The sequence below is a fragment of the Oreochromis niloticus genome, linkage group LG6, assembly GCF_001858045.2.
Source record: "Oreochromis niloticus isolate F11D_XX linkage group LG6, O_niloticus_UMD_NMBU, whole genome shotgun sequence".
NCBI classification, from domain to species: domain Eukaryota; kingdom Metazoa; phylum Chordata; class Actinopteri; order Cichliformes; family Cichlidae; genus Oreochromis; species Oreochromis niloticus.
Genome location: NC_031971.2, coordinates 36,870,600 through 36,887,671, shown reverse-complemented (window position 1 = coordinate 36,887,671; position 17,072 = coordinate 36,870,600). Strand labels below are relative to the sequence as shown.

The 17,072-nt window shown below is 42.6% G+C and overlaps 1 protein-coding gene across 6 annotated transcripts in view; it reads right to left on the bottom strand.

The window, feature by feature from the left end:
* Positions 1-1,147: 1,147 nt before the first annotated feature.
* Positions 1,148-17,072, bottom strand: part of frmpd1a (FERM and PDZ domain containing 1a) — a 56,123-nt gene continuing 40,198 nt past the window's right edge. For 5 of the 6 annotated variants that reach the window (XM_025908194.1, XM_003448026.5, XM_005470051.4 and 2 more), the window contains 9 exons: positions 13,851-13,946; positions 13,269-13,394; positions 12,980-13,099; positions 12,334-12,470; positions 10,237-10,456; positions 9,950-10,132; positions 9,020-9,164; positions 7,679-8,938; positions 1,148-6,430 (listed from right to left, as the gene is read on the bottom strand). In XM_025908194.1, coding sequence (XP_025763979.1) covers positions 3,000-6,430; positions 7,679-8,938; positions 9,020-9,164; positions 9,950-10,132; positions 10,237-10,456; positions 12,334-12,470; positions 12,980-13,099; positions 13,269-13,394; positions 13,851-13,946 — 5,718 coding nt within the window. In that variant the 3' untranslated portion in view covers positions 1,148-2,999. Of the gene's footprint in view, positions 6,431-7,678; positions 8,939-9,019; positions 9,165-9,949; positions 10,133-10,236; positions 10,457-12,333; positions 12,471-12,979; positions 13,100-13,268; positions 13,395-13,850; positions 13,947-17,072 lie in introns of those variants that run through there. The other variant, XM_025908195.1, reaches the window with a different exon arrangement.

The following is a 17,072-nucleotide window of genomic DNA, read 5'->3' as shown; positions in this document are numbered from 1 at the left end:
TTTCAGATTTGCTTTTTCTTTATAGCGTCTTTGTAGCATGAGATGGTGTATTCAGCTAGCCCAGCTCAGTACCCAGCACAGCGTCAGTCACAGGGCTGTAGAAGGGCATCAGTCCAGCAGCAGGCCCAGTATCTACTCCTCTGTTCAAGAAGGAAGAGGAAGATGATTACCAGGGTCCCACAGAATGACCTCCAGTGAGAACCCATGTGCATGTATTTGGTGAAAATGTTAGAAACAGAATCTGTGAGCTTGGAATCAGAGAAGGGGCGGGCAATTAATTTTCCCAAGAGGCTGAATGAGAAATCAGGACCCAAAGTGGGGCCCTCCACAACAATCCCAGTTTCTCATGTGGACTTTTGGGAAATATAATTGCCATCCCTGCTTCAGAGAGACCTGTGCTCACAGCACAACGCCGTGCAGATCAACTGACATTCGCCAGAGAACATCAGAACTGGCAGGACTGCCACTGGCGCCTTGTTGTCCTCACAGATGAGAGCAGGTTCACTCTGAGCACATGTGACAGATGCCACAGCATCTCCAGACTCTTTCATATGTGCGCAGTGTGAACTATGACAATTGATTTTTCCTTAATTTTATTATTTTCCCAGTTTAGTTCAACTTTGTTTTTCCATCTTCTTTATTATCTTTGTTTGTGTTGATTATGTTCAGCTGTTCCTCTTTCCCAATATAGAAACATGAATGAAGCAGCTGCCCCTTAACAATATGGTCACACTATAATATATAAGATTCAACTTTGAAGTAATGCAGCCAAGAGAAAAATGCAGAATAGTTATAACCGTTTTAATCTGTTGAGTGGTGGATGTAAATACTGTCCCTAGTTCTAACGTCACCTTTTTGATTAAGGATATAGGCAGTGGACCAAACCACTGTGACCCACAGGAGGAGGGGGGGGGGGGGGGGGGAGTCCACTTTTTTCATCTTCAAAAGTTGTTTTTTACCACAAGAGCTGCCAGTGCTTATTACTAATATTTAGTATCATAAAGGTATCCTTATAATATTGCATTGAGGAGGATGAGAGAGAAAGCAGATCTGGACACCCTCGCCTTACTCAGAGTTTGCAACCCTGTTGCATTGTTTGTCTGACTCAGCAAAGATGATGTTGGGTGAACAATAAAAGGAATCATGAAAAGATCATAACATAGTTTTTAATGGTGGGAATTGAGCATTACAAAGCAAGCGCAGACTTCATCTTTCAGTCATTCACAGATAAAATCCCTGAAGAGACAACAATGCATTTTATGGATTATAACAGCATGCTTCGTGAGCACAGAGGATTTTAAAAAAAGGTTTTCCATCAATACTTTTAGGGAAACGTCTACACGGAGATAATTGGAAAAACTAAACCCATTCTTCTCTGCAAACTGGAAAAAAATAATACAGGACAATATCCTGTTGGAACCTAATGAAACAAAACAGTAAAAGTGAATAAAAGTGTTTTGGCTGCTATCATAAATATAAAGAGAAACATCGTTTGCAGTTTACTGTATCCCCTGAACTGAAGTGGTGAAACGAGTTTTGATGGTTATTTCTGCAGTGAACATGCAGGTCTTGTGTCTCGAGCCTTTTAACTGTTAAACATTCCCAGTGAAAATGCTGCCATACAAACAGCTTATCCACAATAATACATTTTACGCAAATCACTGTTATACATAATTTCCGAGTCGAATGTGTTGATGTCAAAGAAAACTAAGAAGAGGCTGTGAACCAATCACTGGATCAGACCGGCCTACACAATGTGTCAAAGGCTGAAAAAGCTCACACATTTAATCAACAGTACTGCATTCTGTGGCCAAATTATGTCACTGGTCAAGTAGTATTTGTGGCCATACTGGGAAATCTATAATAATGCACTTAGTATAAGGGACAGTCGTTTTTCTTCTTCCCCAGAGCTCAAGCAGAGGTGTGAAGGTTTTTATAATCTTGAAAGCAATCAGAAACTCAAGAACTCTGTCACACACCATAAATACCCATTGATAAGTATCTCCTGTAGCCTGCGGACTGTTGTGGAATATACAAAAATAAATTAATATATGGAAAAAAATGCAAGGAGCTGTAATGGTAACGTCACCATACACTGGAAGGTTTCAGTCAAAGAGAAAACAAATTAAAGAAAATGTTGAGAATCTTTGACGTTACCACAGATTCTATCAAATGTCGGTGTAAAAGGACAAAAAACTCAATGTGCCGTTTCATAAAATCCTGCATACATCAGCATTCCACTACTAGGTTTATAAAACAGCAAATGGCTTCAGGCTTGAAATCATCAAATCATGTCCCACACTAGTTTTTGGTTTTGTAAACATTAACATTCAGAAAAAGTCTTCACTGACATCCTGGAGAATATTAAGATACAGTATATAAGAATCCGTAAACTGCAGTCAGATGATCAGAAGAGTTAAAATGGTCAGTCTGTTGAACAAAAGGCCAGTGTATGAATGGATGAGTCAGAGTTACTCTGAATCAATTACATGTGTGCTTGTGCATGTGTGAAAAAGGCCCACTACTTTGACACACCACTGCTCCTCTGTCTATGACTGTAAACATTTCCATATTTATTCCTTGACATTCCTTTCTTCCTCAGACAAACTGCAGTATCTCATTAAATAAAGTAAAATAAATAAACAGTTAATAACATAGAATACATTCAAGTACATCAGCTCCTTGATATTGGAATGCAAGCTTGCAGCACTCTACAGTCTGGCTCTTGGCTATCCGTCTGGTTTGTTTGGTACAGTACGTGCACAGCTAGTCAGTCACCACATGCGCCTCGGCGATCTCTGCTTTGGTAACCAGAAAAAAACCTGTTAACCGGCCCCAGTTTTTTGAGCTTCCTAGGAACAGCACTGCAAGCCAAGAGTCCCAGGTCACACTTATCCACACCTACAGCAGCTGTGAGCTCACTGGTGACCTCACAGATGTGGAGTTGAACACCACAGGTTGCAAGGCTGAAGGTAATTTCTTGAAGGGCTGTGGTCGCCTCAGAGTGCAGTGAGGGTGCGGAACAGCTGAGTGAGGCAGAAGACTGAGGCGGTGAGTGCTGTGCACTGTTTGGCTAGCAGCTTGGTGCTCAGGTCCTGGCAGCTGCGTTTGCTGCTGGCACGCTCCGCTGCCAGGCAGAAGTCCCTGAATGAGCGGGCCACATCTGCCAGACCTGCGACGGCCTCTGCGTTCCTCCGGTCGCACCTGTCGCACCCAGAAAACCAGAGGCACACGCCTGCTAGCTCCACCAGGGTCCGGAAACTGTCGGCCAGAGAGTGAAGCATCTCCTCTGGACTCTGTCCGATCCCCACCACCTTTTGGCAGCCTGACATCAGCCGCCGTGCCTCCATCTGGAGCACCCTCTTGTTCTCTGTAAAGTGAGCAGGGCACGTTTCTCTTGGGTGACGAGCTCTGTGTCCTCCTACAGATCGGTCAGCATTGCTACTTTCTAGGATGGAAAGAAGCTGGTCCACATCTAAGCGGAGTACTTGGAAACCCGTGGGAGGTTCTGGGTAGCGCTGCTGACCCAGCCGACTCATGGTGTCCTTGTGCGTTTGAGAAGTGAAAGGGTCAGAGGTGTCAGAGAGAGGCGAGAGGAGAGGGCTGAGCTCAGAGGTAGAAGAGGAGAAAAGAATGGAACGAGGAAAAGAGGGGGAGTGGGAGGACGTAGGGGAAAGAAAGGAGGGAACAGGGGAAGAGCTCATTAGAGGAAGACCTGCCCCAGAAGTCTGCGTTACTCCACTGCTCTGTGTGCGGCAGGAGAACTCGTAGACCGTCAGCTCATCATCGAAGCTGTCCTCGCTGCCGAAGCAGTTTGTGTAAACAGCTGGGCAACCACAAGCATCCAGCGGCACCTGCACCCCCTCTACGATCGACTCGCATCCAGACGATAGCACAGAACCACACCCGAACTCTGACTTCAGAGGTGGAGCAGACACCACCTCGGCCTGGGCCTTTGTCTCCGTTGGATCCTCACAGATAGTGAATACTCTGCAGCCTGAAGAAGGTGTTTTTGGTGAGCCTGAAACGTTCTCTGAAGGTCTACAAAGACCCATTAAAGGCCTGTCGCTACTTGTCCTTCTTATTTTCTGTGGCTGAAAAGGAAGTCTGGGCCCATTTAGATTCTCTGTGGTCACCACGATTGCAGGAGGGATGGAAGGTGATCGATTGGTTGTTTTATAACCTGGTACGTCTACATCTGGACTTGTGACTTTGAAGTTTGGTTCTGGAGAGTCTTTTATGGGACCAGGAGTGTCCATCTTTAAAGCTGCGGTATCTCTTTGGAGTTGGCTCACTATGGAGGCTGGGGGCTCTGTTATTGGTCCTGGTGTGTCCTTATCAGATCCAGAGTACAACAAATTTCGATGTTGGGGCTTAGGCTCATTCTGAACAGGCAGGTCAGAGCTGACCTCCTCCTTCACCTCTGTCCCTGAATTAAAACTCTTTGGTGATGTTAGTTCTACAAAAAACTCCCCGTCCACCTCTGATCCTGTGACCGTTGTATCCGAATCATCTGACTCTACCAACTCTGCAGTGTCGCCCACTTCTAAGTCAGCATTTTGTGTGACATCATTAACGTCTGTTACTTTAATGGTGACCTCTGCTTCTTCCCTGGTGTTGTCCTCAGCAGGACTCTGGGCCGCGGTCCCAATCCCGGGTTGACTGAGAGACTCTTGAGATCGTGATAAATAAAGAGGCAGCTGTTGAATCTTCCCCCTAAGCGTTGATGCAGATAATCGGCCCATGATGGCGGGGGAACAGGTTTGGAAGAGGAAATGAGTCGGAGAAGTAGGTTGTTTGGCGAGATCGGTGATTGTAGCCATGCTAGTCTTTTCTAACTTAGAACTAACTAAACGTTCTTTATCTTCAGCACTTTGGGTTTCACTTCTGGGTTTATCCACGTTTTGATTTAAAGCACTGAGAAATGTGATCTCGCTTTTCAATCCAACACCTGAATTAAAAGTAGGAGACGTGACGCTTGTTGCAGCTCCAAGCTTTGCTGTAATTGAGTTTATAGCACGAGTATAATCAGAATGAATTCTTGTGCGAGACTTGATTTGTGACTCGCTTTGACCTGCTGATTTAGCTCTACACTTTGTAGCTTTAGTCCTGTCATCTCTCCTGTCACTCAGTGAATTACTCACTTCATCATCATCATCATCATCATCATCATCAAAAACATTGTCAGAATTGGTGCTGTCTGTAACTTCATCGCTTATGGTCACAGCCCCGATGGCATCATCGTCGTTAACACTTGTGACTTTTACGTGTGCCTGTTCTTTGTCATTGCTTGTCTTGGGATTGTGTTCCTTATAATCTGAAGCTGTGATTTTGTTTTGGATTTCCACGTACTCGCTGCCCTCTTCCTCCTTCACTAGACAGCCGCTCTGGGATTTGTGAAGGACTGGTACTGAGGGTAGAGGGGATGAAGGTGGGGGTGGTGGTGGTGAATATGAGGGGCCTTTAAGCATGTATTCCTCTGCATCTTTCATCTCTGGTGCAATCAAACTGGACACCAAAAGGCCATTACTGCCCTTTTCACTCCCGTCTGGTAAACATGTAGACAGTATGTGGATTTCTGGTAGCACCTGGACACCCACAAGTGGTCTCTTCAAGCTAGACGAGTATCCTCCCACTCCCTCTTTCTTCTCTTCCTCCTCTTTAATCTTCTGTTTAGTGATTTCTTGCAAAAACATATGACTAGTGAACGGTCCATTCCCTGTCAAACCTGCTGACTCCGGCTTCCCTTCCTCTTTCCCTTCCCTATCCTGCTCCTGCCCCTCCCCCTCCTCCTTTCCGTCACCCCTCCGATCGGCACTTTCCTTTCCGTCTGGATCCACACGGCAGCGGACAACAGTGATGGTTGGAGACACTGATTTCACCAGATCGGTGACCGATTTGGACTCCATTGCGTCAGGTTCCATCTCCATTTCCTGTTTCCTGGTTTTGGTAGCAGGCTTTGGGTCTCTAGGCTGATCAAGAGAACCAAAACCTGGTCCACGCGAGCAGAGTGTTGACAGAATGGGCTTTGACTCAAGCTGAGCAGGTTCCCCTTCAGAGTGAGTAAGTGAGGAGACAGTGGGGCTAGGATTCTTGGTTTGCTCTGAAGGTTCAGGATCTGAACTGAGGGTCTGGGCATCGCTGACTCCCAAATGTTTTTTATGACACCGCTTGGAAGCCAGGGCCTGCTTTGACTCTGGATCTGGCTCTGGATACGACACCCTGGACGTGTAATCTGTTTCCATGAAGGAACGCCGCTTCCTCGATCTTTTTCTGAGCTGGAACAAAGTTTCTCTGCCTCCCCCTTCTTCCTCTCTCCCTTTTCTATCATCTTCTGCTTCTCCAACTTTGTCTGTGTCCGGCACAGAGACTCTGATATCACTGAGGCTCAGTGTGCTGAGGAAGTCCAGCTTCATCTCTGTGGAAATGTCTGCAAGATAGCACAAAAATTTCAGCTTTTTGTGTTAAAAGCAGCATGAATATCACAACAAAATTTACATTCTTCATGGGTTCTGTGTGCAGTGCACAGACACACAAAATAGGCCATAAATGTACATTCAATGAAAATTACAAGTTCAGCATCACTTTTTCCTTTAAGGTTAATTTTTAGTTTTGCACAGCAGTTGCCATTAAACTATTTGTCTGCAATTTTTTGTATTAGTTTTGCTCCAATGTTTACTGTTAGTAGCTAATGTGGTGGTAGATGGATACTCTACTTAAAGGGGATATATTCAGCTCATTTCCAGTCTCATATTTTTATTGTACTCTGCTAGAGTAGAGTGGGCCTTGAGTAGCCCATCAGCTCATCCTCTCTGAAATAAGCTTGCTTTTAAATCAAATCAAATTAAAACAAAAAACCATGTAAAATGGAGCAATTTAAGCTCCAGCTTTTTCCTTCATGGGAGTAGAGGTAAAGCATAACATTACATGAAATTATGTCAAATGTAGAAAAAAAACAATAAATGTAAAGGAAAAAGTACATAAGCATTATTCATAAATTATATTTAAAATAGTTCTTCCATTGACATGTTATGTATAGGTCCGAATTATGTATTAGATTAATAGATGAGTCAATAGAGTGAAATCTAACTTTTATAGCTAGTCAAAGCTGGATCATCCACCAAAAGATTATAAGATAAATAAGATGATGTCTTCTGAATATTAATGGGGTGTGGAGAAAACATGCAGTTATAGAAGATTATATTCACTTTGGTACTTTTTTTTCCCCAATAATAATCCCCTGTATTTTTTTGCCTTTGGAAAGTAATCGGTAAGAACACAACTCCTTAAATGTAGTAGAATGACGGTATGAAGTACTGTAGTGGACTTTGGAAATATTTATTTGAGGCATATCATAAAAGCCCTCAGATGCAGATAGACTGTACTTCTATCCCACCTGGACTGATGCAGTAGAGGAAATGGCAATTTTTTTCTTGCATAAGAGTGTCATCAGGATCAGTGGACCGCATCTACCATTACTGTTAGGTGTGGCAATTATGTAACATGTTCTGGCAATTATGTAACATTTTCAGTAATCCAGTAAATATTCTAACTCTTTTAGGGAGTAACCACTTCAGCCACTAGATGGCAACAAAGCAGAATTTAGAACCTTTATTTCTGATCAATATACAAGACAAGAAAATTCTTGAGATCAGCCTCACAGTGAAAAGTAAATCACCTCTTGACACAGCCCCTGATGTTGGGTCTTCAGGTGAGGTGAAACGATCCCTGGCGTCAAAGAACTCCTCATCAGAGCTGCTGTCTCCAAAGCCTGGGGGCGGGTGCAGGATGGGTATTGGCTCCAGCTCTTCATCTTGAGTCTCCTCTCCCTCCTCCCTCTCTTCTCTCTGTTTATGAGAAAGGCTGCGTGCACTGTCGGGGGTGATGTTGGAGCAGATGTTGTAGTAGCAGCGTGCGTCGCTCTGGTCAAAGTTAAACACAAAGTCTGTGTTTGAAGACGGGGAAGGTGATGACGAATATTCTTTAAAACCACCTTCCTTGCTTACACTTCCCCCATCTGTTTCTTTTAATGCATTCCTCCTCCTCCTCAACTCTTCTTCGTCGTCGTCTTCCTCGCTGGCCTCTGGAGGGCTCGGCAGGAAGTCCACGAGGCGGGAGAGCTCCGCAAAACATAGGGAGCTGTCATCAGTGCAGAGGTTACCTGAAGATCTTTGCGCATCAGCAAGGCTCTGAGAAGAAGTGGAGACAGGTGAGGTGAGCTGGGGATCGGCTCCATCACCTGACCTCCTGCAGGCCCCTCCTCCTCCTCTGTCAGGAGTTGTGAGGTGAATCAGGGGATGGGAGTGCGCAGGTGGTGGGGCAAGCAGGTGAGGCTGTACATGCCCATGAGAGTAAGGGTGAAGGTGAAACGAAGAGTGGACACTGGCGTGACTTTGTGAAGCAGCACTGGGGTGGATAGAGGAAGAGGAGCATGACAGCAAGTCATCTTCCTCCAGGCCATCGAGAGTGTCACTGGAGGCGCTGGTGAGGACATGAGAGTCCGTATGACATGAATCTGATACAGATGGCTCCTCCTCTGCTGCTCGCACATCCTCTTCACATCCCATCTCCCCTTCCTGTCTAGCGTGTCTCCCCGAATCATTGTCCGTTATGTGGATCTCTATTTGTCCACAATCCTGCACTCTCTTCATCTCCTTCCTGTGCTCTGAGCTTTCATTCTCTTCATTCTTATCGAGCTCAAACTTTTCTGTTTTAGTGTCAGAACCCTTTTCATCTTTTAGTCTTTTATCTTCGCCAGGTTTCTCTTCCCTTTCACTCTCATCTTTGTTTCTCCGACTGTCTTTTCTGTTCCGTCCGTCTGGATCTGATGAAGATCTGATTCGAAGGCGGGGCTTCTTGTCAGACACCAGGTTGACCAGCGGTTCCATGTCTAAGTCAGAGGATTCATCTGAGTCACTGCCACACCGTGAAACATAACCTGTGAACATGAATCCAAATTAAAACGAGATAACATTTATTGATTGTTACAGGTGTGATGAATGCATTGTTGTCTTTGTACCTTCCTCAGCAGAGATTCTGTGCTTCTTGGAGTCATCTATCCAGGGAAAGACGTTGAGGTCAGGGTCAACAAACACTCGGCAGTACCCTGCTATTAAGCAGGACATATCCTTAGCCGCAGCTGACTCCAGTAGTAAAGTAATGGGCTTTATGAAAGAGAATGGAGAAAGAGAGGTTGTGGGGTAAGACAATTCAGCAGTGTAAAGGCACTTAGCAGAAAGTTCTACCACTGTTTCTGCTGAGGTTTGTATATTGTATGCAAGGGGGTGCAGAGAATAATATAAAGAGGTTATGAAAAACAGAAATTGTTCATCTTAATTCATTAAAACACTGCAGTAAAGGTGGGTCGTGTTAAGATGAATGCTAATTAGTATTGTGCTTAAGCAGTTAAGGAGGTCTGGAAGTCAGCAGGTTATTAAGAGAGCTTTTAAAGCTAATTAACAATCATCCAAACAGAACAAAACTCTGTTTCCAAACTGCAAAACTGATAAGGATCTGTACAATTACTCGTGTTCACCTAATGAAAAGGGGAAACATGCAGATCAAAACAACATGTGCTAAATACAAAATGCACCAATAAAGAAAGAAAGAAGAAAAAGAAATAAAGAAAAATAATACTAATTAGTTTCCAGCTCAAGCAGAAACCTCCAGATCTGACAAAAATGGATAGACTGTGGATAGACACTGACATAAAAGATCTAGCTACTGTGACAAAGACATTATTTAATGAAGGGCTATCCTGAAACGTCTAGCTGGGTGAGTGAAAAACTGAGGGAGATGGCTTCCTCATCCGGTGACATTTTGACTAAAATTGATCATAGCTCAGAAAACTAACAGGAAATGTCATCAGGAAACTGTTTACAATGCTGCCGATGAGGTATTCTGTTCCTCTTGCATATTAAGTTTGGGTGTGTATCCTTTTAGGTCTCACCTTGATGTCCTGCAGGTATATTTTGACCAGGCTGACCTTTTCCGATTCAGGCAGCAGCTCGATACGTGTTATGCTGGTGAATTCTGTGAGGGTGGACAGGATGCTCAGCTTGTGGTTGACGATCTGACTCACCCCGTGCCGTGCCCCCACTAATAGGGTCACCATCGACTCCCTGTCCTGGAGCTGAACAACACAGAGGATGTGGAGAAAGTGCAGAGAAAGAAGATGATTCAAATTATAATATACAACCAAATCTCAAGAACAAAAGTATACAGATCAAATCCTACCATCATGGTGGCACCAAAAGATTTCCCTCCAAATGATTTGAGTTCACTCAGCTCCTCCAGATAGTTGATCCGTGTCTGATCGACTGACTGGCCCTTCTGTTTGGGATCGTACTGGGATTGGCTCTTCTTCATGTGGTAGCCGATGGCCTTTCTCAGATCTTTTTCTCGCATGTTCCTCAGCAAGGTGGATGACACAAAGTTCTCTATGCCCCAAGTCTTTCTGAGGAAAATGCACAAATGCAGATTGAAAGGGTTTGTTTTTGTTTAAAAGGATATTAAAACTTTTTCACACACAAAACAATGAGCCTGTTAAACCTGCATGTTAAACAGGGAAAGGCACTCATTTAAGCAAAAAGAGATTTGCGGTCGTCTTCATTTTTGGACTGCTCACTTTATGAGTTGCCACAGCAGATGATCTGCCTCCATCTCGCTTGCATCCTCTTCCCTCACACCAACCCTCTGCATGTTCTCCTTCACTACATCCATGGTCTTTCTCTTCAAAATATACTGTATATCCCACAATCCCTCCTCTGCACATGTCCAAACCATCTCAGCCTTGCATCTATGAGCTGTCCCTCTGATGTACTCATTTCTAATACTCTCCCTTCTGTACAATCCCAATGACACACCTTAAAATCATAAAACATGACAGGTCTCACTACCATCTTGTAAACCTCACCTTTCACTATTGCTACTATCTGAGACAGTCGTCTCCACCCACTCCAACCTGCCTGCACTTTCCTCTTCAACTCTCTTGTGCACTGTCTTCTGCTTTGAATGGTAGAGGCCAGCTGTTTAAACTAATCTCACTATGGATCACAATGTTGTCTGCAAACATCAGTCCAAAGACACTCCTGCCTGACTTCATCTGTTCATCACCATTGCAAACAAAAAGAGGCTCAGAGGCTCCACAAGGTCGCAAAGTAAGAGATGATTTTAGCTGCAGATAATGTACTAATAGGGCAGGCTCAGGTTGTTAATTGTGATTTGTTTAGTAAAAAAAAAGGTTTTACAAAGTTCATGAGGGAGTCTTGTGTGTATCTGTGATCTACATCTCACATACTGTCAACGTGCACGCAGCTGAATTTATGTAGGCTCAAAATAAAAAACATGTTAGAGCACAGCTCATGAGAAAGCTGTGTGCCCTGTCCATGGTCCTGAAATTAAAACCGTTAAATTTGAGCATAATAAAACTTTATTAAGGAAAACGTATTTTAAAGCATATTAATGTAAATGTGCTGGTCAGAACAAACAAATAGTACCTTCAAACTATCAAACAATTCCAAACATCAAATTGAAAAATGGGCTATTAAGACTTCCTGTGCCTGATGTCCTTGCCATATTTTTTGCATTTGATATGGTGGCAGTTATTGCTGCATGTAGGAGGCATCACAGAGATTTAAGAGTAGGTGCTACAACAGTGAAATATTTCTCCATTAATCGGAATTTATTTGAAATGCCACATGAAGATGTGATAAAATGGTATCAATTACCAAGCTGCCTAATTCTAAATGTGCTGAATGAACTCCGAGGTGGAGTCAGGCAATACCAGCTGAAACAGAACTGCTTGCAACGTCTTCAGTTTTTGACGTTGTAATCTTACGGCCTGTGTGATGGGGTTCAAAGTGAAATGAGGTGTGGTGACGCTGACTTTGGTCCCTGTGACCCCCTCAAAAAAAATAAAATAAAATAAAAAAATCAGGCCTTGGATTGAAGTCAGTCTTGTCAATGTACTTAAGCTAATAGACTTCAAAAACAATTTTTTTGTTAATAAAGTTTTATTACACTCAAATTAAACTGTTATAATTTCAGCACCATAGACAGCACACAACATTTCTCATGAGCTATAGTCTAACATGTGACTATTAGTGGTGGACCTTCAAAAATTCAGCTTCATGCCCTCTGACAATACATTAGTATGTTACTACAGTCACAGACACAGGCAGCTGAGGGTTTTAACACAGACAACTGCATGTCTTCTTGCGACTACAGTCGGCCATTGCTGACCAAACAGAGAAAGCAGGTTTACAGCACTTCCACATTAGCTACGTCATCTTTTCTGTACAGTCCACGTATAAAGGCCTGTCTATATCTCACGTGATCATCTTCAGGTTGGTTTTGGGTGACTGTCCACAGCTCGCTAGCCTCTCCATAATGTGTAGTGCAGCAAGTCGCAAGGCGGTGTTACACCTCATCTCTACTGCAAAACGCTCCTGCAGCACATCGTTCACCCCCTAGCACAAACAAACATCATACATCAGAATTAATCATTGTGTAGCAACTGATTTGTCTTGTTTGCAGCAGTTTGTAGCTAATTGGAGAAAAACATCCAAAACAGCAGGGTCAGCTTTGGTATTAAAACAAACACAAACTTCCTTCTTTTAAGAGAATCATGGTGCAGGTGGGATTTAATGAAAAACTGCACACTTACAAACAAGCTGACCTTTCAGTCTGATGATTTGCATCATGGTGAAATGAGCCAACTACAGCAATAAGTGTACTTTTGGAAGTGTTACAACACTTTGCTTATTGATTTGATTCAGAGTTGAGAATCCTGTTTTCCTGTTGAGGCTGTAGGTCAGTTTGCAGTGACTCAATTAATCAGAATTGATATTAATAGCAGCCATTTCATATGAATAAAGTAACTATTAATATCCTTAAATAGAAAAACAATAATTATAACAGATAATAAAAGAGAGTAGTGATCTGACAAGCCTGGGAGTGTGCACATTCATCAATCTACCTGCAGGTAGAGGTACTCAAAGGCAGCGGGATCCTGCTGCAGCAGCATCTGAAGGTTTTGGGGCATGAAACAAACACGAAATAAACACCTGTAGTCATGGGCCTCTTTCTTCTGGACCACCTGCAGAAACATGGATGCTTATATTACTTGGAATGCATTTTATACTTTTTTTGTTTAAATGTAATTTTTGTTTGTGTTTGTGTTTGTGTTTGTGTGTGTGTGTGTGTGTGTGTGTGTGTGTGTGTGTGTGTGTGTGTGTGTGTGTGTGTGTGTGTGTGTGTGTGTATACCTGCTGTATCCTCTCCTCATCATGTAGCAACAGCAATTTGCTGATGCTGTGCTGCTGCTCCAGCACCAGCGAGAAATGCTCAATGCGGCTCAGAGAAAGCTTTTCCTTCAATGTCATCACAATGTCCTGATGTGCAAAGAAAATTACACCTTCAGAGATAATATTTTATAACATCAGGGAACGCATTTGCTGAGGTGAGCTGAGTTAAGGTCTTAAGGTCTCAGAGTGGTAACAGAAAGTTTCAGAGTAGCTGTCAAATCCAGGAAACAAATGCATGTCTAATGCTAATAACTGCTGAGGAAGTGAGTAAATCACTCAGCTGTATCTGGTAAATTCAATTCAACGTTATATGGTTACAGTTTAATGTGGAGCTTACTGTCAGACTGATTGACATTCAGGAAGGAACACACTCCTACAGGGTCTGAGTTTAAAACTTTGATTTAGTTTTTGTCTCAGGAGGAAATCTGAGATTTTTTTCTATTTTAGATCACTTCATGAGCCTCAGCTTCAACTCTGAAACTCTGCTGGAGCTGCTAGGTGTGTGTCATTATAATGCCACACTCCAGTATCGCTACAGAGTACCTTGACTGTGGTGCTGGGCTCAAATTTGAAGGCCTTGGTCTGCCCGTTCTCGAGGTACACCTTCAGTACATTGGGCAGGAAGAGCAGCGAGTTCCCCTGTGAAGAAAATAAAAGCAGTGTGAATTTAGTTGGTTTCAGGAGTAAAAGTCTGACAGGGAGCAGGGTGGCTCTGTCTGTGTGCAATAATGTGGGAAATCTTAAAGGTGTGTTGCAGTTTCCGGGTCTATGAATCTGTTAGGGTCCACTTGGGAGCGAATGTCCGTGTGCCTGTTAATTCTTTATGACGGTACAGGGTTGTCCGCAGAGAGACTGTACTATAATGTACCAACGAGGCATGCTTCCTGCAGGCAGACTTCAGAGTATAACAGGATTGACTGCTGATCTGTGGCGCCTGCAGCTGTTCATGTCTGAATCTGTAATTCCTGTCTTACCATCATTGAGCTGTAATCTGGAAGTTTCTTCTTCACAAAAAAAACACCAACTTCTTACACTCCTGTGTTTAATTTTATGTTGCAATTACTGTTGACTTTAGCTGCTGATCTGTCTGATAAACATCTTTGGGTTCCAGTAGGTATATATTCATGGAGGGAAAGTTACATTATTGGTACAGCACTATCACAGTCTATCACTGAAATGGTGTACCCTCAGAGACCCATCCTGCACCTCACCAAAAATCCACCACTCAATGCTGTTTCAATAGCATCTAACCCTAACACCTCTAACCCTTTTCATCTAACATGCTTGTCTTTTAAGAAGAAACTCTCCAGAAAGTTTTAATTCCAGAACTTTCTTGCTGTGAGACGACTGTACTGTTCTCTGTACCACCACTTTGCTGGCATCCAAAACAGAATGAAACCTCCAACAATGTTTTATGAGCAAAATATCTCAATTTTACAAAATTAAAAGCAAAAAACTGCCTTCCACCAGCTTCACCCAGTCACCCTGATTTCTTCACAGCCTTTGAATAAAGCTCGTCTTGTCTGTCATCCAGTGGGGACTTTTGAAAAACGGAGCCTTTTAAAATGTGGGACACATCAAGTGGGAGCCCTGGTCACAAGACAGATTTGCTGAATTTTCCTGACGTATGTTTGTCGCTTGAACACAACCACTGTTATTTTTAAATGCTGGCAATCCAGACTGAGAATACTGAATATGTTTAGCACATTATAACAGACCATAAGGTGAGAGAGCAGTGTTATTTCATCTTCAGCTCTTCTCACAGAGCATTTTTCTTCGCATCATATCCTCTGGCCTGTTTCTGTCTGCCCGGCTTGTTCTCCGTGGTGACTCATCTTTCCCGCTACATCCTTCTTCTCTTATGATTTTAGAAAGTGGTTTTCTGTATTGACACTGTGATACAATGCAACATTGATGTTTGCATGTTTTGAAGTTGAAACAGAGGGCGTTCAAATTTTAGACAACCCCTCCTTTGCCAGCTTCCCATCCCCCGTTACATATTTTGTCTGCCTTTTAACGATGATAAAAACATCCCGCCCCCTCCCCTCCACCTCTCTTGGTCTCTCTTTATCTCTTTACCATCTCCTTCTATCCTTTTTTCTCCTTAATCTGATATTTATTGTCCTGTAATCACAGACATTAGGACCGGAGAATGGGAAGGATATCGATCTGTGTTTTCTCTGTGTTTAGTAATGGGCTCTCCGGCCACAGTGGTTTTCCTCGTCCTGCTAATTTCACATCCGCTTGCAGGGTAGGAACCCTGAACAACCACAGGCAGATTTATAAAGGAACAAAGTGCATAGAGTTTGCAGTAATGCTGAACCTAATGTTGGTTTTACTGACAAGCACTCATCGTCATAGTGCAAAGGAACATCCAGAAACCATAAATCACGTTTTAAAGCTTGTCTGCGGTTTCCACTATTTTCTTGTTCAGGACAATAAAATTCCAAATGAAAAATTTCTTTGGGTCTTCACAAATATGACACACCACTTCAAGTGGTGCTGTTAGCATTTTATGTTGTGTCGAAAATGTGTTCCTATAGCACAGAATACATGTTTATGACACTTAATTCTGTAAGTAAAAGAATCTGTGGAAAGATCATGCTTACAGCTGATTTTAAAGAAAAAAAATCTGAACTCTAACCGGGTTATGTGTTCATCATTAGTTACCATGGTGATCGAGCAAAATAAAAGAGAGCCACCTTTGTGTGACTGAAAACTCAGACTTTTAAACTCATCACAGAGGCCACTAACCATTAATATCACTTTCTGCTATAGAACTCTGGTCTCTTTGCATAATTTTACTATCTGGCCTTTATTACTTCTTATCTGTGTTCGATTTGCTACACCTGTTCCCAATTAGCCAGTCAGATTTCCTTTTATACCCCTGGTGCAATACTTCCTGTTGCAAGTGTGCCATATTCACACCAGTCAAGCTTTTCGAACTACTGCCTACAGTTTCTTTTTGTCCCTGTACTATTCTTTGCTCACTTTAATTGTCTGCTTCGCTGTCTGATCTACTGTTAATGACCCACAGCTGGCTGGATTAAAGCTTTTGATTTTGAACTGTGATACATGGCATCAACTAAACTTCGGTTCTACAAACTACTGCAAAAAATCTGAAAATCTGAGAAAGTTTAAAAAATCCTAAAAACCAACATTATGTCTTAAATGTAAGCAGTCAGAAATTTTCATGGTTCGGGCACTTAAAATGTCTTAAAGTACTTTTCTTCTAAATAAATGAGCTTTACATTCAGTCTTATTGAGAGAACGACACAGTGTGTATGACTGAGACCTAAGTACGGCTTTGAATGCCTTCTTTAAAAACACACGTTATGACATTTTTTAAATGCAGCATTGATGAGAGCCATGTTTACTTGCTGTGTATTAAATCAAACTCCTACATGCCTGCATGTGCACACCACAGACTCTGAACCTGCTCACTAAATGGCATCGCTGTTGTGCTACCCCACATTAAATCAGGAAACCTGTCGGAATAAATTATCCATGAAGTGTCTCAGAACTGAAAAAATAGACTTTGTCTCAAAAGCTTTGAAAAATATATCAGAATCTTATGAGCTTTTAGGTCCATTAATCTGGTATTTTAATGTAAATTCTGGTAGAGTAATGTGTATATCTCGTTGTTGACAGTGGAAGGCTGAGTGAAGATTATAAAGATAAAATTATTTTCTATTTTCCGGACAATGTATTGGTCAGAGATGCTTATGCAGCACTCTGGTACTGCCTTATATGGATTTATTTTGT